The sequence below is a fragment of the Coenobita brevimanus genome, chromosome 98 (assembly GCF_032717465.1).
Source record: "Coenobita brevimanus isolate Jiangsu-jjx chromosome 98, ASM3271746v2, whole genome shotgun sequence".
Taxonomy (NCBI): domain Eukaryota; kingdom Metazoa; phylum Arthropoda; class Malacostraca; order Decapoda; family Coenobitidae; genus Coenobita; species Coenobita brevimanus.
In genome coordinates, this window is record NC_137051.1 from 5046415 (window position 1) to 5073141 (window position 26727).

General features: G+C 40.0%; 1 protein-coding gene and 1 non-coding gene across 2 annotated transcripts; one reads left to right on the forward strand and one right to left on the reverse strand.

Moving 5' to 3' along the window:
- Window positions 1–351: 351 nt before the first annotated feature.
- Sec63 (translocation protein Sec63) lies at window positions 352–25769 on the reverse strand. The gene is made up of 14 exons (XM_080283546.1): window positions 25646–25769; window positions 19503–19596; window positions 18298–18412; window positions 16627–16732; window positions 14592–14815; window positions 12950–13078; window positions 12503–12690; window positions 11876–12076; window positions 11399–11565; window positions 7993–8153; window positions 5799–5949; window positions 4479–4627; window positions 1319–1513; window positions 352–651 (listed from the first exon to the last, which is right to left on the reverse strand). The coding sequence occupies exons 1-14, from the start codon at window positions 25767–25769 to the stop codon at window positions 352–354; spliced, it is 2304 nt and encodes a 767-aa protein (XP_080139672.1).
- LOC145414344 (5S ribosomal RNA) lies at window positions 3059–3177 on the forward strand. Its single transcript, XR_013899876.1, has one exon. It is a non-coding gene; the product is annotated as a 5S ribosomal RNA (ribosomal RNA).
- Window positions 25770–26727: the final 958 nt, after the last annotated feature.

Below are 26727 nucleotides of genomic sequence, written 5' to 3' on the forward strand. Positions count from 1 at the left end.
AGTTATCCTGACCCTGTATTTTACCATGGTATGTCAAGTATGTCAATCCACAGATGAGGCAAACTGTCACATACAACAGTTATCCCTACCACTTACACACTAGCATGTGAACCTAAACATGAAATGAATCATCCTCACTTACGCAACATGAGGCAATAATGATCCCTAGCCTTTAGTAAAGTACAAAGAGAGCTCATACACGAGCTAATCCAGCCTTTCACTTACACGTGACAATGTTAATCCCTAGCCTTTAGTAAAGTACAAAGAGAGCTCATACACGAGCTAATCCAGCCTTAAATATTGGAAATAATTTGACGCTGATTCAGCACAGCAAGCACAAGACCAAATGACTCACTCCTGATCACTGTCATCCGTAACTTCCTCATCTGTAGTGAATTCAGACTCGTCTCCGTCATCTTTCGCTGCATCATTGTCATCATCATCTTCGTCCTCCTCACTTGAGAACTCCTCCCACTGCGGGTGTTCAGTTGGTATCTCCCGGGCCTCCTTTACATCAAGCTTAATGTCCTGGGTCTGGTCTAGCCCAAGGTAAGAGTCTGAGCGTAGACACACCTGGTACGTGTAGATCCCTGGCCGTTGCGGAGCTGTAAACTTGAGCTGCACTTCCTCATGATCCACCAGACTGGTGATCTGAAATGCGAGGATATAGTAAGTGTTTTTTCTTTCTTTTTTTTACATTCTTTTTTGGTATCAAGCCCACAGGAACTTGACAGAAAAATTGCCTACTAAAAGTCTACTGCAGCCTCTAAAACTGATCTGCCAGTTCCCTCAATTCACAATACGAGCTGTAGAGCAAAATTTGTGATATTTTGGATTCCCAACATATAATGAGAACATACTCTGTGATTCAACATGCAGTACATTTACTTTTTTCAACAAAATGTACAGGTAAAAAGAATATTACACTCCTCATGGGGCAACGTAGGATTGGATGATGGATGGATGGATGAAAAAGAATATTCTTATTTTGAGAACAAAATTGAACAAAAGAAAGCCAACAAAGGGTAAAAAAATTATGAACAGATTTCCTGGTCCATGGGCAAGGTTACCTCATACTATCTCTGATAATTAGCCTTGCTGATCTAAAGTACCATGCAGACATTTTATCATCCACCAAATGAAGTTAAAAGCTTGGTCCTAACCCTAAAGACAAAATAAATAAATAAACGAACAAACAAGAAGGGAAGACCTCGAAGTAAACTATGTCTTATCTACAATGAGCTGAAAATTGAAAAGGAATACTGTGCAATAATTCTCTGTATGTTGTAAATTTCCTTTCACCATATGAGAACAGTACCTGATATGGAGCAGTTATGAGCATATGCTTCTTGCGATCACAAACATATGTCCACCAGTACTCTTGTTTGTCCTCCGGGAAGTAAGGACAATGTACTGTATGGGAAACCTTTGACTTCCCCTCCAGGGCCTTCTCACGTTTAGTTAAGCCCTTCTGGAATCGCTCCCACTCCGCATCATCATCCATTGCACCTCCCTGTAGATGAAAAGGACTAACAATCAGAGGAATTCTCTTCAAACAAACCCTTCAAGGATCCGCAAGGAGCGAAAGTATGAATGTGGGAGAACTATCAGCAGCATGCTCAGTAAAATCGGCCTCTCAACATTCATCTCTCCAAAGTCCTGGCTCCACCTAAGCCTAACCATTGCACATTATTTTTTTTTCTGTTGTTGTAGATTACATTTGTGCTTTATATTTACCTGTCAGACATTCCATCCACTGACTATCACACTGAAAAAACGGAGCCAAACCCTTGTTATCTAGCCAACTTCATCCCCTGTCAATTTCCTAGCTTTCCTTCTAATGACCTTAGCAGCTGTCATGATATTTAATTCTCAATCCAAACCTTGGTTTCTGACAGACTCATTTACTCTATGTATGCACCCTTCTCTTGGGCTACCACATCTCATCTTTAAACTTGTTTGCATATACCCATTCACCACCCTATCTGATCTCAGGAAGGATACCTTTATGTGGTGATATCAAAATAATTTGGTGGCTCCACTGCCCACTTTTACGAACATCCCTTAACTCCCACTCTATGCCCTAAAAGAAGGACCGTGGACTGCAAAGGGGCACATTCAGATTGCACTCCACCAGGTTCACAGTTGTACAATAGGGTGCTTCTGAAAAACTCCAACCCGAGAGGGCACTGCTGACTCTACTGTAGTTTGACACATTCCTGTGCTGTTTAAAAAGCCTATTTCTCTTTGTTAAGTATCAACACTGTTGTGTGAAACTGTGAATCACTGTAATGTCATATACTATCATAGAAATAATACAAACAGAAAACATAATTATAACGTAGCGTGAATTGTTTTATCATACTGCATACAGAAATGAAATATTTGTTGAAGGCAACTCCTCCGTTTCACTGGTCCTGTAATATTACATATCTGCTATGTAGTGGAAGTGAGGTTCTTAGTATATAGTTGGCTCAGATTGCAAATTAAGTATAGTGAGTATCTTGACTCATTCAGTCTCTACACTGGCTTAAATTTTATGCTGAGTAAACTGGCATTCATCATTGCATTTCATCCGGTCTAGGAGACAGTCCAAAAACATGGAGGAGGACAGAAGTTGAAGGTAAAGCAAGCCAAGACATACGTCTTCACTACACATACAGAGTCAAGTTCTATATTCACGATCTGCATACCTGGATGCAGAGGAGTTCAAGGTAAGTGATTGTGGAATGAGTGAGAAGTTTAAAAAAAAACAGGGGACTGTCCTGTGCTGCACATGGGTGACTTGGATGGGCAAAATGTTGAATACCAGTATTTACTCAACATTAAATTTAAGCCAACACAGAGACTGAATGACTCAAGATACCCACACTAGGCTTAATTTGTTGTCTGAGCCAACTACTGTATATATTAAGAACCTCACTTCCAATACATGTAGCTGAAGTGTTATAATACAGGACCAATGAAATGGTGGGGTTGCCCTCAATGAATATTTCATTTCCATGTAAGTAAAGCAGTTCACGCTACATTATAATTGTGTTTTCTATTTGTAATATGTGCCAACGGCCATACCACATTGAGTACACCGCTTCCCGTCCGATCAGCGAAGTTAAGCAACGTTGGGTCTGGTTAGTACTTGGATGGGTGACCGCCTGGGAACACCAGATGCTGTTGGCATCCCTACGTGTCAAGTGGGGTTGGTGGAGGATTAGTGCCCCTCCCCGTAAAACAATTAACTCTAAGCCCTTGGCCACCCCGTTTGGGATACATGGCGTCTGGCAATGAATGAATGAAACATTACGGTATGTGACATTACTGTGATTCACAGTTTCACAGAACAGTGTAGATATTTAACAAAGTGAAATAGGCTTTATAAACAGTGCGGGAATGTGTTAAACTAGAGTCCATAGTGCCCTCTATCGGATACTAGCTTTGAAAGCACCCCACTGTGAGCATACCTTATCCTAATGTCACTGACTGCCTCCTGTAATCATCTACACGTACTTCTCATAATCACTTTCTTTTTCTCGTGTGATTTCAAATCCATACGAACTGCTACATGTTTTAACCCAACTTTCATCAACAACAATATCTGTTAATTAAAACGGCACATCATCATCCAAACTTGAATTCAATCCCACATTACAACCTAAACCTATTTCCTACCATCATCATAATTTTCTTAACCACCTCACTCCAATTATGCATTTACTATTTATTCTTTCTATCTCCACAAGATATACTCGCCCAGGAGCGACTTTTTCCACCACTAAGTCAGATACAACATTCATTCATCCCTTAGCGAGAATTTTCCCCTAAAACGAATAAATACTGATCCATTGGTTATCACACACTTGGTTATGGTGGTTTTAGTTATGACTGTTAAATGAACATCTCCACTCCTGCTGTTACTGCACATTTTCCAGCTAAAAAAACATTGTTATCGTGCACCTGCACCTGAGCTGGTTTCTCCCGACAATGGTGCAAAATGTGGCTTCTGATGGCTTTCAGGGTATCAAACATGAAGTCCTATTCGAGAGTTAATCCCAGCTGGTGATGACTACTATGATAACTCTTCACCCCCTGGCCTCAGAACCCCTTAACTCAAACCCATCTCAGGTCTCAATATGGTATGCATTTCTTCCTTACTGTACCCTTTTTCATCATTTTCTGTTAACCTAACTATGCGTATGTGTGTTTCTGATACCATAACGGTATGCGTGTAGTCAGTGGGTCTAATCTGTTGAAAAATGAAAAAATCTGGGTTTACAAATGGGATGCCTGGTACCATTTGGGATAAATCCCAGAATTCTGTGCTTTTGTTACTGTACAATTTTGTTATCACGCACTTGTCGTGGTAATTATCAAGTGCGATTACCATGGGATCACAGCTTCAGGAAATGCGAATGGACCAATCAAATACAGCATTAATTTAAAGGAGTTAATGAAAATTTATCCCAATCCTACCATATGCCTACCTTGTCTTCCTTATGCGACTCTGTGTCTGCCTCCTCTGCTACTGACTCATCAGAGTGGGAGGCAGACTCATCCTCATCTGTGTCTTGCTGTTCTCCCTTCTCTTCCACTGTCACTGCCTCAACACGGTCTGGCCCCTGTGGCAAACCTGCTGTAAACAAACAAAGAGGTGTGGAAAACTGAATGTATCGATGTTGTTGTTGATCAGCCCCAGTCTGTCTGACTGAGAAGACCCATCAACTGCAAGCAAGCAACTGTCCCTGCAAAGTTGTCCTGTGCAGTGAACTGATGTTCCCTTGCAGATGACAATGCCTTGGTGAGGCGTGGGGAAAAGTGTCGAGGCTTTGTTCCTGGATGGATGCCATATTTGTCTCTCTCCAACCAGTTAACAAGGGTACCATAGCAGGCTCCACTTCAACTCATTAACTGGTTATATGGTTAACACCTGCATTTTAAATGGTTCCCAAGGTTACAGGAAACCTTTAGGCTTGTCACTGTGTGGTGCCACCTGAAGTGGATGGAAAAGTAAGAAAAAGAGACAGATGGGGAATGGGAGAAGTTGTAAGAGATGATAGTAGCTACAGACATAAAATTTGAAAAGGGAAGAAATAAACAGACATAACTACATCAAGTGAGCAGAAGATGGGCATCACAACCTACCACCAACTAAACATAACTGAGAGGAAGCAAACAGAAAAGAAATTGGTGAAAGTACAATATAAAATAAATTATTACACAAAACTTGATGTACAAAAGTCAATAAGAATCAGATACATGTTCATAATGCAAGCTATGAACATACATGCACACAGCATATATCTGCTGAAATCAACAAATGGAAGATGGAAGTCTGTAAATGATACAAGCATACCAAATGAATAGGAGCTGAAGTACAGGCTTACAATTTATTATCTAGTTAACTGTACTTGCCATTCTGTATCATGCATGAAGTAAAGAGAGCAATATAAAACAAAGAAACAAAAGTAAGAAGCTACCATGGTGAGTGTTTTACGTTACCGTAAATCAATAATGTAGAAAGAAAAGAAAAATAAAGAAAAACCATCTGCAGTCAGCATAATAATTATGCTCTCTGGAACATGCAATTCTTGGGGGGGAAAACTGGCGCAGGCAGTGATTAATAAAGAAAATGCAGAATATAGCAGCAAAATATATAACAATGTATTAGTTTATATCCATCAGCCACCAGTAAAGTTTTCAAGCACAATATAAAGCCATGACAATAAAGACTTAGAGAAACTGAAGGTCAATCTATCAGTCACATATCAATGCCAAAAAACAAGAAAAGCAGAGGAGAAACCAACCAATTTTATTACGCTTACTCTTCTCCTGCTCTTCTTCCTTTTTACTCGGCTGTGACTGGTGTTGCTGCTGCTTCTTCTTCTGTGGTTGGGCTTTAGACTTGGATTTTGCTGCCTTCTTTGGCTGTGGTTTTCTCCAACCTGATTTTTTTACCTATGTATTGAGGAAGTTTAAATTTTATTTTAGAAATGCATGGCTACAAAATGGCTCGGTTAAGTCTTCCTGGGGAAAAAGTTGCAATGTTGCAGTACTCATAGCTGTGTAACACCAGCAGGGAACTGGGAAAAAACGAATTAAGTCCTCATGTACTGTATGGGTTATGTTCCTTATAACCATGAGTCAGACACATTTTTGTTGTTTAAAAATGCAGTGAAGTTCGCTGTATCTTTTGCCAGAATGTAGCATATCGTTAACTGCTGACTGAAACTTATGACGCATAATATGATATTAAAAGTATAACAGTTATCATCCATGGGGTAGTTGGGGTTTATCATTCCCAAATGCCACTCTGGGAAGTGCAACTAGTCATTTTCACCTTATATGTCTAAACTAAGTAGCCTTGCCCAAGGCTTTTCTGCTACTGATCAAATAATGCAGGATTTGATGATAGACAGATAAATAGCATGTTTTCTAACATGTTAAATGCATGAAATCTGGGGTCACTGGCTAATACATGTGGCTCATTAATGGCAATATGATGGCAGGTGGGCTAGTGAGCCAAGATGCTCATTCTGGACTTCACACTCACTCTCCTATAGTCGCGGCACGCGACTCTGAGGTTGTTATTATCGTGCCCTAGCAACCTACCATTCAAAATTGCATCTGATTTTGTGTATAATATGAGATGCATGTGATTCGTGTATAATATGTTCGTGTATAATAATATGATTCATGTATACAGTATTTTGATACGAAATCGGATGCACTTTTGAATGGTAGGTTACCAGGGTACAATAATGACAACCTCAGAGTCGTGCGCCGCGACTATAGTAATATATGCTGCATCATATGGCTTGCACTGCAGCATAAAGGTGCTTTACACTGGGTAGGATGTGAAAATGATTGTGTTGTGCACTAACCCTCCCATAATTTTCACATGAAGATTGTACTCATGCAAGCAGCCAAAATTACCTGGTACTATTTCTCTATGAAAATATTACATCACATCTGGCCAAAATTTTATTTATTATGAGTACCCTTGTTCTGAGTGATCAAGAGAAAAACACCACTATAACATTAATACGCTATTAAATACAAACTTAGGTTGTCTTACTCATGACTGATGGGATGGCATTAGTTGGGATGATTTCAGGACATATTAATGTGTCTTGTGGAAAAATCAATAAAGGCTGTTTTAACAAAATTTAAACCTATGACCTGCTCCCTGATTATGCCTGAGATCAATAATATGTCCTTTCAAACTGCAGCTCACTGCTCAGCCCACCAAACCATCACCTCCCCCATGCTTATTTAATAAATTACCGTAATGCTTTGGTTATGTTTAAGTTTATTAGGTTCCTGAGGTTTTCATGTCTGGGAAGGTATTACTGTAAGTGCAGTTAAACTAAGATAATGGGAAAAAAAAGGAGGAACTTTGGATGGGAGCTATGACCACAATACTCTTACAACATCCTAATTATGAATTTTTTAATAATATGGTTGCACCAAATTGCTGCATTACAGCCAACTTCAATGCACAATAGCAAGTACCTACTGAATGAATGGGAAAGATACAAAAGAGGTCATTGTATCATATTGTTTATAAAGGCTCCAACATGTTTGAATGTGTCGGGCTTGGTCACCTAATGGTGGCTCTCCATGTTGCTCAATCTCTACCAGTCTCCCTATTCAGGTGTTAAATGATTAACTAAACATAATGTGTAATCTTAAAGCATATCAAACAAGGCATTTATTATTGAAACTCATGCTTATTGCTCAAAGTCGAATCTCTGTTTGCTCTAACTTTGGGACCCTGAAAAAGTATGTGTACACTAAAATCAATGAAATTAAACTTGATCATTCTGAAATGTTACACTTCTGAAGATTACTAAATATCCAAGGGTTTATACCCTTAAAATGTACAGTACAGTATCTGCACTGCTAATCCATGTCAGCTTACAACTCAGCCCTGAAACAACAAAATTAGCAAATCCTGAGCTTAAGTTTCAAACTTTACATATCTTTCACCTGACTTACCACAGATGCTGGATCCTCCTCCTTCTCAACAGTATCCTGCTTGACATCTACAACCTGGAGATTCTGCACATACACCTCTCCCATGGGCCTTCGACGAAGATTCACTGTTACAGTAACAATGGCGCCAGCAGTGAACACTCCGCTATCATCATCATCCACCACTTAAAAAGAACGGGAACAGGTACTCAGACCTTGAATCCAGCAATGTAATTTTTTTCTTGCTACCTCCAGATGATTATATTTAGCATCGGAGAAATCCCCTGCACTAATAGGGTATATGAAAGCTGCAACCAATTCCTTCAGTTAAAAAAGTCTATCACAGGTAGAAAAGAAAATCATCATTGTCAAGGGTGAATAATTAAAAGTTGGCAGAAGTGAGTTTATATTACTGGATGAGAGAGGCCATTTGTGGTATGGAAGAATGGAATGAAGTTCGACATTTGTGAGCAAGTAGGAAAAGGAGTGACTTAAAGAAAAGTGAGAGAAAGATATAAGGGGAATGTAGCCCGGAGGTGGTCTGTAAGTCATCACTTTTAAGGTGTTTAGCAAAGAACGGAAAGTATCTGCAGGGCTGTTTCCACTTTAACATTCTGATATAATTTTGTGCCAGTATGAGGGTTACTGCTGAGAATTTGATGGAAAAATGGAGGAAACTGTGTGAATACGTTTGTCTAGAACATAAAGAATAAGGTGCATGCCTCTCTGGTTTACCCTTTCCCTCCGACAAAGCTTTATTTTGCTCTTGCTAACTTTAAACGTTTTTATTCATTAAGAAAGATGTTTCTTAAGTCGAATAAAATCACCTGCAAGTGGCAACACCAAACTAGAAAAGTCAGTCAACAGACAGTGGTTAATCTAGTAAAGTTTAACCTCTTGGATGCCGGGCTTTTTATACGGTGATCGTCCTCTCAGTACGGCTGATTTCCCCAAAATTGCTTGTTTTCAAACCTTAATACCTTGGAAAGTATACCAAATAGGGAAACAAATTAAAAACCATATTACTTACCAACTCTTCTTGTGAATAAAAGCATCCCCACGTCTGTAGGTGGTTGCGCCAATGAGTAAGGACGTGAAGAGGATAGGTAACTTTTGGTGCGTGAGGCAGGACGTTTTTGTTTTTGAAGGCTCCAACATGCTTGCATGCATCGGCCTTGGTCACCTAATGGTGGCTCACCATGATGCACGATCTATTGCAGCATCCCTGTTCAGTCCCTTAACCCTGAGGTCACACTTAATGACCTCGTCCCATGTCTTTCTCGGTCTACCGCTCATAATCCCACCCCCAATATTAACACTTCTCACCTTCTGCACCCAATTATCATCCCCCATCCTCTCCACATGCCCAAACCACCTCAATCTACCTCTCCTCATCACAACACCAATACACTCCAGTCCCATCCTACCTCTCAACTCTTCCTTTGGTAACGAGATCAAGTGGCAGCCACTTCAAATTATGGTGTAAAAATGCTAGCAGTTATATCCAACACTCGGTGTCCCCAATCCACATATTTTCTGTCGGATATAACTGTTCCCCAGCATGCAAAGGTTAAAATTGAAATGTAACATCCTCATCTTCATTCTCATCATCATCCAGCTCTCATTCCCAGGTAGTGGGGGGGGGGGGGTGAATAGACGAGTTTCTGGTCAAAATTTTTTTTAAAAGTAAGATATTTATACAGGTAAAAAAATACGCAGAAAATTACTATGCCAACCATTTTTTCCAAAAAACTGTGCAGATTAAAAAAAATAAAAAAATAAAAAATAAAAAAATAAAGTGGCTGAAAAATCATGTGATTCTGAAATGGCCTCTGATTGGTCATGACATCACTACTCACACTGAGGCAGCACAGTTGACTTCATTTATATTTAGCTTGCACACACTGTGCTTATTTCTGATCTCCAAGAATGCCCAATGACAAGAGGAATAATCACTAGTGTTTCACTCCAATGTGTAAGAGCACAAACTAGAGCAGACCTGGGAAATTATTTCTCTGTGTAATGGCCAAAGAGAATAAACAAAAGCACTGGCGGCTGGCTGCTTGTCGGAAGTTCCCTGTGTTGGACTGCAGTCTTTACCGCTGTGAAAATATAGTTTTCTTCACCACATACATTCTTACACAACTAATGATCTGAAATTCGGTCAAAAAACTGTGCTTAATTTAACTATTGACAAAAAATTAGGATTCAGAGCAAAAACATGCTAAAGTTAGCAAATATTTCTTCCATAGACTGCCAACACGCCTCGTCAGACTTCTGTTTTGCACAAATACAGATTTAGTGCAAATAAATGTATTTGCATGTTAAATTAATATTCATATACAGTAGAAGTCAGTCAAGGTGAGTTGAGCTAAAGGAGAAACACCTCTGCTAACTTTAGCATGTTTTTGCTCTGAGTCCTGGTTTTTTATTAACAAATTAAACATAAAAATTTGACCGGATTTCAGATAATTAGGTGTGTATGAACCTACATGGTAATACAATCTATATCTATCTATCTATCTATTGCCAGACGCCTCAATCCCGTTCAGGGTGGCCACAAACAAATCGCCTCCACATCACCCTGTCCCCCACCATTTCACTGCCCTGCTCCCAACTCACATCCCCCTCACTCATATACCTCTCCACCCCATCTCTCCATCTCACTTACCAATTAAAAGCGCCGATTCGGTAAATGACCACCAACTCGGTATTTCGTTGCACTCTCCTGAAGGTACTTTACTATCAAGTTCAGAGTCACTCTCTTAAATTCTTTCTGAAAAATTCACAAGCATAACACCAATATAAACTCATACAATTGATACTGTACGCCACACATTAAACACTTTCCACCTCCTGAGGTACGAGCACTGCTCGGGAATGGGGTAACTGTATGCTACTTCTAGTCAATTTCATTGGAATTTACTTACCTAACAGGTACCACCCATCTACACCATCAAAAGTATTCCTGCACAACACACCTGAACTGAAAGGGGTAGTTTGGATCTACAGTGGCCAAGTCAGTAAATATCATGACAACTATTATCACTGTTACTGGTAAAGTCTTGTGTGATGGACTGGCGCGTCATCTGCAGTATGAATACTGATATCATCGCCGCTATGGCAGCTGCTTCCCTCCATCCGCGAAGAATTAAAGTAATTATGTCTTGATCAGTGCAACCGATAAAGTAAATCAGAAGATACATATACAGTAAGCTTCGAAGTACATGACAGAGTGTACTTGCCATGTTTGCCCAGAACCAGAGACATGTCTATTGAAAAAGCCAAACTCCCATTCACTACTGAAGCTCTTGGAATCCTGGTTCACATGATAGGTCAAAAAAACATTCTGCACTTAGCTTCATACTCATCTGTCTGACAGTCAAGGAAGTGTAACACACCTACAAATTGTCTTCGAAAGTTCTCCTACCTTCGTAGTTAACATCCATATCTATCTTGGGCATCTTAGAGGCCACAAGTATAACTTCTTTTAGCTCTTCCTCCTCCAGTGAGCGTAATATGTGGGTGCGTTCCGCAGGTGTGAGGGACAGAAGCTGCTCCAAGTTCTTTATTGGACGACGTTTGCATATAAAATGCCTGTGGCGAGAAAGAGAGAGATATCGGCTCTTCTACTGACCAAGAGCTGTGTTAACATAACATGAAAATGCATATGAACAAAATGCTGACCCTTTAACCGTGGTTGGGGACTTAAGTACAGTATTTTATTCATGCTAACACAAAGTGATTTCATTTAACTACCAGCACTCAGTGGCTTGACAAACTATTTCCAGTAGCTAATCCCTTCTCTGCTACTGGCAAATGCAAGAATTTTATTTCCATAAACACCATGCAATTTAATTCATCATAAAATTCCTATCAGTCAAAGAATTAAGCACCACATCTGTACCTTAATGATTCCTCTGTAATGTGTGGAAGCTGCAGCATTGGGTTCTTGGAGTCCCACAGTGCTTGAACTATGTGTGGGGAAAGCTTCATGCAGGCCTCTATGGTGTCAAGGGAGGGCAAGCGAGAGATGCGGCCAGCATGGGCAAGCATGATCAACTGAGACACACATGTAACCATCTCCTGGATCAGGATGGGGCAGCATCTATAAAACAGTGAGAGGGAAATTACCTTCTATCAAATAAAAAAGAGAAATCCTTACATTTACAAAGGTGCTACACTTTTTAACAACCTGAGTGATACTGAAAGTTAAACACAGCTAGCTATTATGCTGGTAATCTAACAAGAGGAGTAAGGCAGAGTTCAAAGAAGCTAAATTAAGGGACACATTTCATGGAGCCATAAAATAAATATGAATTAAAAACACTAAGATACTTCCAATTTAATAATCTGCACTGGTAAATGGTGTAAGGCATCAAGCAAACTTTTGACTCCAACTGTACCTAATTTACAATTATCTGATTCCTGAGTTTGTAATTATCTGGTTCCTGAACTTTTATAATCTCCATTAAATCCTGCATAACTGGTACCCATTCACAAAACAAAATCAGATCCAACAGCTCAGACTTACTTGACAATGTACAGCCTATCTTGATCTAAAGTATCTTCAGGCAGCCTCATGCGTGACAAATGTGCGTGCAGGAGGGATCGAGCCTTCATGGAGTAAGCAAAACACAGTGGACGCTCCTTGTTCTTTTCTCCAAGGTTGGGGAGCTGTTTGATCAACTGTGGAAGCTCAGTGTTGTCTGTAGGACGTTCCTGTGCATGGAAGAAAATTTAGTTTTTCTTCAAGATTTTTTTTCCCCTTTAATCCAAAGATTGGGAGAGGTAGAATCCACAAAATAATAAAACAGAAAGTATGAATACAGGAGAACTAGCAACAGTCTGCCCTGTGAAATTGGGCACTCACTCACCCAAAATCCTAATGTCTAAAATGAGCTGTATTTTTTTTTTTTTTTTTTTAATAACTACTATACAGCTTTCAGAATAAATGACACAGAAAAAATTACCAACTTACAACAATCTCTGGGTTGTGGCCCTTCTCAAATTCCAGTGAAGCTGCCAAGACCATGAGAGCCCGCTTGAAGACCATGTGAGGTGTCTTGTGGAAAAAGTAATAGTACAGCTGTGTTGTGTCCAAAAGTACCTGCCAAGAAAGAATATACTATATTAAAGGCACTGCTTAAATACATGTAAGCTGGTCACTCTCATGTTCAACGTCTGGTCTGAGCAGCCTAGCCCAGGAACCCTACTCTACTGATGGGGTACTGATAATAATAGACTGGATGATGCTACAGTGGTATGGTTGTTATTACAGTTTATGGTACCTTTTAACTCTTACCAAGCTGCAGACCTCATATGAGGCACAATGAAGGTCTACATGGGCCACGCTGCTAGCCTCACATGAGGCACAATTTACACTGGTTATAAGACATTAACTCAGGAGAGGTAAACTACCTTACAAGGAATCAACCTGATAAGGGTAAACTCCTTCACACCAATGATGTACTTCTATTTTAAGACTGCTAGCTGATCTGCAGACAATTTTATTCCACTTCAGAGAAAATTCCCAAATTTGAGCAGTTAGAGATTCCCTCAATAATTAACCCCTGCAATACAAGAGATCTTTCCTAAACTGAAATAAAATACTCTGGAAGTAGTTGGAACATTCATCAGAATGAAAGGAGTTGATATAAGTTATTTATGTTGCATACCTATCTACCATACTACGTTCATTTTCCCCAGGCAATCATTAATCATACTTATGAATTTCCTCTCCCAGTGTAGCAATCTCATAAAGTGTTGATAATTAGACAAATGTTCTACAAAGAATAACAAAGAAAACAGCTGTTATACCCTTTGATTATCAGAACAAAGAAAGAATATTGATGCTGTTACAGTGTCTTGGGTAAAAGTAATTTTTCCTTACATTAATTTTTGCTTTTAATACTATCTATCTATCTACTGCCAGACGCCTTAATCCCATACGGAGTGGCCCGAAACAGATCGCCTCCACGTCGCCCTGTCCCCCACCATTTCACTGCCCTGCTCCCAATTCACACACCCTCTCTCTCATATACCTCTACACTCCATCCCTCCATCTCATCCTTGGCCTCCCCCTCCACCTCACTCAATATGGTACACTCTCCTTGTCAGCCTCTCACTCTCCATCCTCGCCACATGGCCAAACCACCTCAGTGTGTTTCTCCTAACACTTCCTATCACATCCACAGTCACACCACAATGCTCCTTCACATCCTCATTTGTCAGTCTGTCTCTCCATGTGACTCCACAGGCTCCTCTCAAAAAACTCATTTCCACTGCTTTCACTCTTGACTTGTATCCCTCCAATAATGTCCAAGCTTCACTTCCATATGTTAAAGCTGATATCACAATACTGTCATGTAGCAACTTTTTCACTTCCATGCTTACTTCCCTGTTTCTTATCACTGCTTTCAAGGAACCAGCAACCTTTCTTCTTAATACTTAGCACTGTAAGTAAAATGAAATAAAAGAAAATTTAGGTATTACCGTCCCATTACTGCCTTTAAAGCTTACTGCCAGTTAACCATAACTTAAAGTACCAACTGTAGGGGTAAGTAGTAATATTTTGGAACACATCCTTGGCTTATAATTAAAATGCCTGTACAAAGACGTACCTGGTCATTGGAAAACTTGGATGAGCGGTACCACCATATGGCTACAACAGTGGGTAGGGCAATCATAAACACAAGACCATACAGCCCAAGCACCCACAAGGAGTTTTCTTTCTCCACAATCCATGAAGGGAGAGCAATGCCAAAATGCATGGCGCCAGGACCATCTGGGTGACCGTAACGCTCAAAGTTGCGCCGTGCATCATCATCAGTGAGGGCCAAGTATGCTGTATAAGCAAAATAATAATGATAATACCCTAAACTGCATAACCGAAAGTAATGAAAAATGCTAGCACAAAATTTGTCATTTAAATCAAGATACTGTACAACACTGATTTCCTCCAGTTTCAAAATAAAAATGTATGGAATGTGCACTCAAATACAGCATCTTTCGTATCACCACTGCACTTTATGTTATCCTTCAGGCTGTATTCCACTTATAACTTAATGGTATACAGTATACAACATGTATCACACAAGTAACTTCCCACCCTACTTCTAGAAGCTCTAACCTTTTCTCTTTTCCTTCAGCATTCTAAAAAAGTCTTTTTATCCATATGAAAGGCATTTTCTCACTCTCATGTCTTAAACCCATTGCTTCTTTGCAGATTCACACCTCTTCCAATTCCCTAGGGTGTTCACATCATCTTGATTGTATTACTTTTGTTTTGCTTGTTCTGAGAACATGTCCTGTAGTACTTTTTCAAGTCACCAATTTACAGTATATCAAACACAGTTCTGTTATCCACACCATTCAAAATCAATATACAACAAAAGTCCCCTAAACTGACCACCAATAATCCGAATAACCCAATACTCCAAAATTTTCAAGGCGAATTTTTTCTATTTTTTCTGGGCTTTACCAAAGGATTTATCTGGCTTGAACTTGCTCTTGGACTTGGATGTACCTGCCTTCAAATATTCAGCTACACTTCTATGCATTTCCGGTGTCTAAGACAATAACCCATATCAATTTTCTGTGTTTATTTAATGATGATGTACATACTTGTAATGTTTTCAAAGGTCCCTCTTAAAAAAAAAAAAAAAAAAAAAAATCATTCAGATTACAGGACTTTTACCAAATTTGTACTTATGACAATAGCTAACTCTAGTTCCTTCATTACATTCATAAAATATCTCTAACTCACTACCGTACCTGGGTTTAACTTCCATACAGTATCTCCCTGTCTTTGCTCCCTGACAGTTTGACCTTTCAAAACACTACATAAACTCACTCACCTTTCAACTCAACCATATTTTTATATTTTATTAAATTAAGCTTTCACAGATCTTCTGTATTCTTTGCAATACTTTCAATTAGTACATTAATTTGCTTCCATTCAGTGGAAACAGCTCCTTCCCTGTACAAAACCCCAACATATAGTACATAACTTACATTACTAGTTTGATACATCTTTATCAAATCAACTACTTTCAACTCCTTACAGCATAGTACTATTTACAGTTCTTTTTCTGAGCAACAATATTATTAGTAACTTTTCCCCATTTCCTCCCCATTACACACCCACACCTCAGGCACCATTTTATCTATCATGCCATCTTCCAATCCTATGTCACCCAATGGGGAGCATAGGAACCCGGGGCTAGGCAAGTTGGTTCTGACATTTAAGATGAGTGACCAGCCTCACTCATCCCTGAGTGACATTACATGAGCAATAAACCCCAACCATCCATTAGATATAAACCTACACAGGCTCAAATCAACTGGAGTGCCTTAATTACCCACTAAACCACCAAGGCTATATGGTTACCATGCAGCATAATAAATGGTTTCCTGGTGTACAGGAAACCCTTTGGCTTCTTACCCAGTGTAGAGTCACCTACAGGCAGAAGGAAGAGGAAAGAATGAAGGAAAGAAAGAAAGAAGAGGGAGTGTAAAGGCACCAATTGGCAGAAGAAAAAGGAAAGAAGGAAGGGAAGAAAGACAGAAGAGGAAGGAAAGAAGAGAGGAAAGGGCAGACACCCAAAGCTGCACTACATCGAGTGAGTGGATGGTGAGTGCCCCCACCTTTCTTACCTTTATTTAGCCTCATGAACTTTCTCTCATCACCAGTGGGTTTATCAGGATGGTATATAAGAGACTGTTTCCTATATGCCTTCTTGATTTCTGCTATGGAGGATCCCTGCAAATGAAATAATAACTTCTATAGCCAATGTATCATATTAAAGTACCTCACAATGGCTTATCAATGAAACAACAAAAGCATATGAACTTCTCTATTACATATCAATGCAGTATAGCATTAAATACCATGATGTCTTCTTTATTTAATTCTAGTTCCAATCAAACAATTGCATAAACAACCAAGCATATGAACTTCCCTACTACATACCAATACAGTACAGCATTCAATACCATGATGTCTTCTTTATTTATCTCTAGTTCCAATCAAACAAGTGTATTCAGCTCTGGTGAGATCTTGTTCAGAGATAGGGTTATGGTATCTGAAGGTTTCTATAATCTGCATGGAGGCTTCAGCTCTTGGGTCAACAGAATGTGCATCTACCAGTATTCCTGAGCTGGGTTCAATCCCATCTAATAAGGGACATTCAAAAGAGTGAAGTAGTATGTCCCTTCATGTGTTCTCACATTTTCACACCTTGCTGAGGTTTCCTCAGTGACAACTGCCACATATGTTCTTCTATGTTCACACCATGCTGAGGTTCCATTAGCGACAAAGGCTGTTTACTCATTCACAAACACAATCACTCGAAAATAATTTCAACATCCATTTCTCACCAACAGTTTCAAAAGCCTTCTATACTTACAGGATACCCATACATGAAGCACTGGATGGGGACAGGTCATTTCCCCAGACAGACTCTGGATTCCACGGCCTAATGGATCACTTGCCCTTCAAGACCCTTAAAATACTGTTTGTGTATTGTAAAATTGTTTGCCCATGTCAGGTATGTGAAAGCCAGCTGCTACAGTACTACATGGACACACACAAGCTACACATTTTCCTAATTTATCTTGTAGGAATTAATGATAACATACTGGTTTTCACTCCACACCCTTACAATGCCAGGGATAGTTAACATGAAAGTACAGTATAGTAACCCCTCTGCCACAACAGGTTTCCATCCATCCATCCATCATCCAATCCAATGTTGCCCCATGCGGAGCATAGGAGCCCGGGGATAGGCAAGTTGGTCCTGACATTTAAGATGAGAGTGACCAGCCTCACTCATCCCTGAGTGGCATTACATGAGCAATAAACTCCAACCACCCCTTGGATATAAACCTGCACCAGCTCAATCTGACTGGAGTGCCGTAATTACCCATTAAACCACCAGGTGCTAAAATCTGGTTATATAGTTACCACCCAGCATAGTAAATGGTTTCCTGGTGTACAGGAAACTATTTGGCTCGTCACTCAGTGTAGAGTCACCCACAGGCAGAAGGGAGAGGAAAGAATGAAGGAAAGAAAGAGAAGAGGGAGTGTAAAGTCACCCGTAAGTAGAAGGACGAGGAAAGAAGAAAAGACAGAAGAGGATGGAAGGAAAGAAGGATGGAGGAGAGGAAAGGGCAGACACCCGAGGGCAGTACTACATCGGGTGAGTGGATGGTGAGTATTACCTCATAACAGTTTGTTAAAAAAAATAAAGAATAAAAAAATATATAAATAAAAAGCTGAAAGAGTTAACCGTCTACATCCAACTCAGAGATTCTTTCCATACTTACAATGCCAACTCCCAAGATATCGTAGGGGTCAAAGTTTGCATACTCGTAGTCAAACTGTTGAAGCTTATACACGAGGAATGCCATGAGGACCCAACCAGTGAGGAGCAACATTCGCCTGTAAGGATGACACAATTAAGCAGCCTGGTGAGGGGTCAAGTTTCAGAAATACAGTACTGGCCTGTGTATCCATCGTCTTGTCTGGATCACAGAAGTACTGCACTGTACCATTTTCTTTTTGCAGGCATTCCTGGTTAGCCCCTTAAATCCAGTGACATGTTTTACTAAATTATTCTTGGTATCTCCAAATTATGTTTTTCAGCTCTAGGAAGAGGTGAAGGGGTAACTGAATGCTCCATCTAAGCTCTCCAGTTTGAAAAGACTCCAAAGCTGAATGAAACTGTCTTGATACACAGTTGCTAAAATACAGTTTGAAAATACATCAACAAACTAATGGGGTTACCGATAAAACTATCCAGTCAATTTGTGCATGATGTCTGCTAATCCAGTACTTAAGCAACAAGCTAGATAGTTAGGTTGAACTGCATAATGATTATCCAAGAAATTAAAGGCAGCAGCAATTTCATGCTGTTTCAGCTGTTAGTCCAACATCTCACTACAGTCTCATTTAAAATTTATTCTTCCTTTACCACTTTATGAAATTATAATCTACTGCAAAGCATTTCATTTACCAATACAAAGTACTGTATATCTTTCCTGGAAGCATACAAATGATATACTCTACAACACAGTCATCTTCTATCAGCCTACAGTACTTATGGTATAGTATGAAGGCACACAACAATTTAAGAATACCAAAAGATTAATGCAACAACAATGATTAATTAATGCAATAATTTTATAACAGTCATCACTCATTGTTAGAAAAATCTATGTGCCCATACATAACAGTCAGGTAAAGTTCTATCATTAAAAATGCTGAGGCAAAGGGTAATACAAACATGCCGAATATACTGTATAGCATCAGTGTTACACAGTACTATCTTGTATGAATAATCATGACGCTATGATACAAGAACAATAACATTCATGATCAGTCAGCTATCAACATAGCATCAACATAGCATCCCTGTGCTGTGATACTGCACTTTCTTTAACTTTATTACTTCATATAATATGCAGTAAATGGCTTCTATACTAGGACAAACAAATCTCCATGTGAGTGAAGAGAATATGTGATCTCTTACTGTGTAGTCTTGCGCAGTCCTTTCCATTTCTCTGGTTTCTTGAGTCTTGCAAATTTTCTCTGGAACACCTCGCAATAATCTTTCTCCCTTTCATCTGGGTAGAAGGGATGGGAAATAAATAACTTTTAAATGGTGATTTGGGCATAACATGTACAGAATCTTTCAAATCTTCTATGACACAAATTACCTGACTGTCTTGTGAGCTCTGAATATCCTGGATTACCAGTTACAGTCATTCATAAATACCGGTACTTATTATTAACAGGACATATACAGGTACTAAAAACTTTCCCTGACTCTACACTCTTGTAAGAATGAAATTATACACACACACAATCCTGTGGAACCTGAACTTACAACAGGACCTTTTCTATTGTATTTTTATTCCTAATCTGTGTTCACAGCAGCTCTACTGTATATAGTACCAGTACCAAGTTCTTTAAGAAAAGTATTTTCTAGTTAAATGGCTCTTTTTCAAATTAGGAAGAGGCAAATCAGTATATCAACATCGTATCTGGAAAAGTAACGCACAAACCACCAAAGGTACCAGTAGGTTGACTGTCTTAATGACTGCCATATATCTGTACTATATGACATTCAACTCAATAGAATAATTACTGTACCGTACCAGTTGCTATTTACACACCTGCACATGAAATACTACCACAAAATTACAAAAACTGAATACTGGTCAATATCATATACCGGTACCAGTACAGTACTGTACTGGTATCATTTGTGAAGCTACAAGAACATTTTGCAATTCATATGAGTATAGTATACTGGTATTTTATGAACTTTCCTCCTCAGATAAGCTATGGCTACCAGTATAGTTCAGATTTTCACTTTTCACTCAGATATGACATGAGAAGCTAAACTGCTGTACCATAAACTTCTATCATAATCACAAAAGGAAGCTGAAATGATATCATTACAGTACAGCTACAAAAATTACCAGTACTAAGATAATACTGTGGTGTAGTACCGTATCTATCTATCTGTAGCCCGACGCCCTAATCCTGCAAAGGGTGGCCGCAGACAAAACGCCTCCAAGTCGCTCTGTCACCCACCATTTGACTACCCTCCTCCCAACTCACCCCCCCCTCCCTCATATACCTCTCAACTCCATCCCTCCACCTCATCCTCGGTCTACCCCTCCCTCTCCCTCCCTCCACCTCACCTACATACACCCTCTTAGTCAGTCTTTCATTCTCCATTCTCTCCACATGTCCAAACCACCTCAGTGTATTTCTCCTAATCTTCTCAACCACATCCACATCTACCCCACAACGTTCCTTCACTTCTTCATTCGTCAACCTGTCCCTCCATGTCACTCCACATGCTCCTCTCAAGTAACTCATTTCCATTGCTCTCACTCTTGACTTGTTCCCCTCTTGCAAGGTCCACACCTCGCTTCCATACGTCAGGGTAGGGATCACAATACTATCATGCAGTGACTTCTTAACTTCCATACTCACCTCCCTATTTCTCATCACTGCTTTCAGTGTACCAACAACCTTCCTTCCCTGCTGTACCCTTTCATGCACTTCATCCCCCAAAGTCCCATCCTTACTCATCACACTACCCAAGTACTTGAATGCACTCACATTCTCCATATCCTCACCATCCAACCTCACTGCACACTCTGTGACTTCATTCCTCTCAAACACCATAACTTTACTTTTGTTTACATTAACTTTCAGATTCCTCCTCCTACACACTGTCCCAAATTCATTCACCAAACCTTGCAACTCCCATTCATCTTCACTCAACAATACTGTATCATCAGCAAACAGCAACACCAGAAGCTTCCAAATCTCACCCTCATTCATTAGAGCCAGCCCCACATCCACTGCCCTAACTTGCACCTCCTTTACAACCCCATCCATGTATATATTAAACAGCCATGGAGACATCACACAACCCTGTTTCAGTCCCACATTGAGATCAAAGAACTCACTCAGCTCACCATCCACTCGCACCGTAGCCCTAGCTCCCTCGTACATACTCTTCACAGGACTCAACAATTTCCCCTCCACTCCATATATTCTTAATACCTTCCACATACCTTGCCTATCTATTCTGTCATAAGCTTTCTCCAAGTCCATGAAGGCAGTATACACTTTCCTTCCCTTCTCTAGATACTTCTCCACTAAACATCTTAGAACAAATATCTGATCTACACACCCTTTTCCCTTCCTAAATCCCCCTTGTTCTTCTCCAACTAGCTCCTCTGTCATATGCCTAACCCTATCAATGAGTATTCTACCATATATTTTACCAGTCACACTATGAAGGCAAATACCCCTATGGTTATCACATACTTCTCTCTCTCCTTTTCCTATATATAAAGGAACAATTACAGTATATCTGATTTCCAGTCCTCTGGAACCCTTCCCTCTTCCCAAGCCAATCTACACAACTTCCATATCCACTCCACAACAATCTCACCCCCATACCTAAGCATTTCACCACACACTCCATCAATTCCTGGGGCCTTTCCCAACTTAATCTTCTTCATCGCTTCCACTACTTCCGCCCTACTGATCTCTTCCTCCCTCCTCTCATCTCTTCTCCCAGCCATTCCCAAACCACTTATACTCACACTCTCACTCTCTACATTCAACAAATCCTCAAAGTGCTCCTTCCATCTCCTCAATTTCTCTCTCTTCTCCACCATCCATCCATCCATCCATTGCCAGATGCCATGTATCCCACACGGGGTGGCCAAGGGCTTAGAGTTAACTGTTTTACAGGGAGGGGCACTAATCCTCCACCAACCCCACTTGACACGTAGGGATGCCTTCTCCACCAACAATCTATTATTCCTATCTTTCACTCCCCTACTATTTCCCCTTTCACACTGCCTTACTTTCTTTACCTCCTTCCAAAACAATTTCTTACTCTCTCTCCATTTCACACTCAGATTCCTCCCAAATTCTTCATCCACTTTCTTCTTACTCTCCTTCACCAGTCTCTTAACCTCCCTTCTCCTTCTCACATATACCTCCCTCTTCTCTCTCATTTTCTCCCCTACCTCTACTCACCAACCATTCACTATATGCCTTCTTCCTTTGTTCCACAGCTCGTTTCACCCCATCATTCCACCATGCTGTCCCTTGCACACCCTTGCATCTCCTCCTCACTCCACAAACCGCCTCACATGCTGTGCCTATCTCTTCCGTGAATATCTTACATACGTCTTCCACCCCTTCCATCTGCTCTAGCTCATACCTTCCCAATCTTTCTTCCACTATGCTCTTATACTCTGCCATTTTCTCACTATCTTGCAATTTCTCCACTCTTCTCAAAGAAGCTGCTTCATCCTGTCTTCCCCTTCGTCTCCTCAACCACTTTCTTTGCATCTCCACCTTGGCCATCACTAAGTGATGGTCCGAGACTCCATTCACCCACCCTCTCCACACTCTTGCATCCAACACTTGTCTTCTCATTTGCTCATCCACACACATGTAGTCTATCATTGCCTTTCGTTCAACAAGTTCACCATCCATCCTCCTCATTACTCTCCATGTATACTGGTGGATCATCTTATGACAAAAGTAGGTGGTAATTTTTATTTTGGTCTAATTGCATTACATTTACAAATACTATCTAGCTATCTATTGCCAGACGCCACAATCCCATAAGGGAAAAAAAAAATCCTGACATACCATAGTGTACCAATGACATCGTGGTTATGAAAATGCTCCATTCAACCTGACTTTCCATAAGTGTAATTCAACTAGCTGGAATGAAGCTGATTTGGATCATCTGAACAGAATTCATTTTGTTTGTGTACTGAAACTGTGATCTCTTGATCAGACCAGTGTGGATGAATGTTGGTAACCACTCAACTCCTTCACTGCACTAGATGATATATCAAGTTATCATATGGCTATTTACAACTATGGAAAATGCAATACAGAACAACTTTGACAGCAGGAAAGCAGATGCCAAATCACAGCTTTAGTATGTCATGGGAATTTTAAAGCATATGGATGGGACTCTGGTAAACTAAATGCAGTTGTAGAACCCTCCCAGGATATTTAGCCACACACTGGTATTAACATGTTGAGATAGGCCTACATTTCTTACACTATTCCTGATACATCACTGACCTGTGATACTGCACAAATTAAGCCAGCAACATTTTGACCATGTGAACCAGCATAATCTTTCAATATACCAGTTTCGTATAGAATAACAATGCTGCACAACAGAGATTTCAAAACATATTCCATAAAGGCACAAAACTCTGCCTCCTTTCTGCTGTGTATAAAATTCTTTTCACTACATGTGAATGGTTGGTGTGCCACCAGTTTTGAACTGCTTCATGCTTCAACACCCACTTAATACCAGTACTCTCCCCTGCTGTATGTGCATTATGGGTAGGTCATCAGATGAGCCAATGGTAGTATTCTCAGTTCGGATCAATCAATCTGATTCTTATGGGGAAGTTCTATGGATAAATTTCACTTATGGAAACACCTTTTCTTCTGTGACACTTCCCCTACAAAATCAATAGTGCTGTAATCATGATACATTTTTAAACTGGTACCGGTACTTTTTAAAGGGACACTGTCAGGCCCCGTGGTAGGTTTTGTGTGCACTATAACATTTTCTCATCAATTGTGGGAGGCCTTCTCTGACATTCCTTTTGCAAATGCATTTTCACAGGGTTTATATTTCCACTGCAAAAAATTACGTAGCCTAAGTAAGGTGCGGATATCCGGGAGATGCTCACACTACGATGCTGCTACCCTCTATCAATGTTTTTCCTTCTTAGGCGAGTTTTTCCGGGGAGACTTTAAATCTGCCACTTAATAAGCAACTTCATCCCAAGCTAAGGCAGCAGCCAATCAGGGATGACTTGAGATAACTAGCATGACTTCCATGACCAGGTCAAGGAGGCAAGTTGTGGCAGATCATTTCAAACCATGGCTCCCTTGTGTGAAGGTTTTCCTCCTGTGAGAAACTTCCACTTCCTCGCACACACAGCTAGAATGTCCCAGCCACAGTCCAAACCAACACATGGACCTGGCAGTGATGAACTGGATGACAATACTATAACGAAAATGCTTCTCCTTTAAGTAAGTGGCGGTCGAAGTTTCAGTGACTATCTAGGATAGGTTTAGGGGTGGTACAGCTGGCTAATATCGGGAGGAGGGGAGCTGTATATAGACTGATGTGGATGATTCTACTTTGTATTTGAATTCACCTCCTGAGGGGATATGGGTCAAATGAGACAACTTTCAAAAAAAAAAAAAAAAGATTTTTAGTTTATCTCCAGATCTTGAAAAGTTGGTTCAAATTTCTGGTTTCTTGGGTTTCATTCATTCTTCAGATTTGTTATTCATCTGATTTCACCATTTCAAACTACATATACATTTTCCTCAACATTCAAAGCCTTCCTCACTTGTGACTACAGGGTAGATGCTTCATATACTGTATACTGTATTTAACATCATGTTTAGCTTACTACGAACTACAGGTAAATGCATTCCAGAAAATCAAGGAAAATATCAATATATAATAATGCAAAAGTTCATTAAAATTTCCCCTAAAATCAGAATTATTTTACAGTTGACAATGAAGAAAGTGAGCAAACATCCAATACTACAGCTATTGTTAGAGTGGATTTGTGGACATAAATACATAAAAGCTTCTAATGAGCCTGTATAACTAAAATATTGCTATTTTCCAGTGTCATCAATATGATATTAGATTATGAAGAAAACTGTAACAGGGTTGCCTACAAACAGACTATACCATATCTTCCACATGTACTGGCATTAATACATGAATGAAATGTACTTACTATCATTCAAAACCATCAAAATAATGACACCCCCCAAAAAATGGAGTTGTAAATGAGCTTTTATAAGTCCGGTCACCTCCCCACAGATGTCTACAAGGGTCCCGTTAGTCGCCCTAGTAACCACACCAAGCCTCTCGTCACCCATACTACATGTTACAGACCTCAGGTATTACACAGAAACACCACATACACTCATTTTCGTCTCTTGTGCATAAACATCCGTGCAGACACTGAATTCCAGGGGAGTAAATATGTGTTTAGAGAATAATGGAAGAAGTTTGGGAGACAGCCAGAGGATGTTACGTAGGCGCTCATCTTGGTTTACCTTCTTTTTCACTGTCTGGCCAGAAGTAAAATGTGCAGGGGAGAAGCACCAGTCCCAAAAAGCTGGTCAGGAAGTAGAAAAACGTGGAGCCGGACTCATCGTACTCAAACTTCATTCCAGCCATGGTGCCAAATCACAACTGACGACCCTACACCAAATGAGCGTCTGCCTGTCTGCTTCAAGGTAAAGGGTAAACAATCGTTCTTTATAGATTTAAAAAAAAATCTTTCTTTCACTATACTTCAGTATTGTTCGTTTTAGGATGGGAAGTTAAGTCGCTTTGTTTTAATTAAATATGGAATAATATTAAGGAGTTATTTGATAAACAACGCTTCAAGGAAATTTTGGGATGCGATACCACATCGCGGTATGATTTAAAATGCAGCGGGACATTTTCGTGGAACTTTGGAAGCGCACTTTGCTGTTACAACATTAACAATTTCCGCGAAAAATAGATTGACTGATTAAATATTTACTGTTTTAAGGTATACAGAGTACAAAAAAAAAAAAAAAAAAAAGGTGGGTCATGCCACACACCTTCAGCAAATAGTTTTGTAGTCATTGGTTATAAGATGAGAAGGGTGGGTGGTGAATTGAGTGAAAGGAAGGCAATGATTGATTATGTGTGTGTGGATGAAAGGATGCGAAGATGTATATTGGATGCAAGAGTTTATAGAGGTTGGGGGAGTGGACTTTCTGACCACTGCTTGGTGGTGGCCAGAGTTAAAGTTCAAGTAAGATGGAGGAATAGAAGAAGGGAAAGACGAGAGGAAGGAGTAGTTGCAAGGAGAGTGGAAAGGTTACAAGAGGATGAGAAAAAGGCAGAGTATACAAGAGAAGTGGAGGAACGATTGGGCAAATATGAGTTGGAGCAGATGGGGGACGTGGAAGGTGTGTGTAGAATATTTACAGAAGAAATATGTGCAGCATGTGATGTGGTGTGTGGAAGGAAGAGAAGACGGAGGGGGGTGCAAGGAACAGCGTGGTGGACTGAAGAGGTGAAACGGGCTGTGGCACAAAAGAAGAAAGCATACAATGAATGGATGAGAAATAGGGGCGTGGAAGAAGTTGAGAGGCGAAAG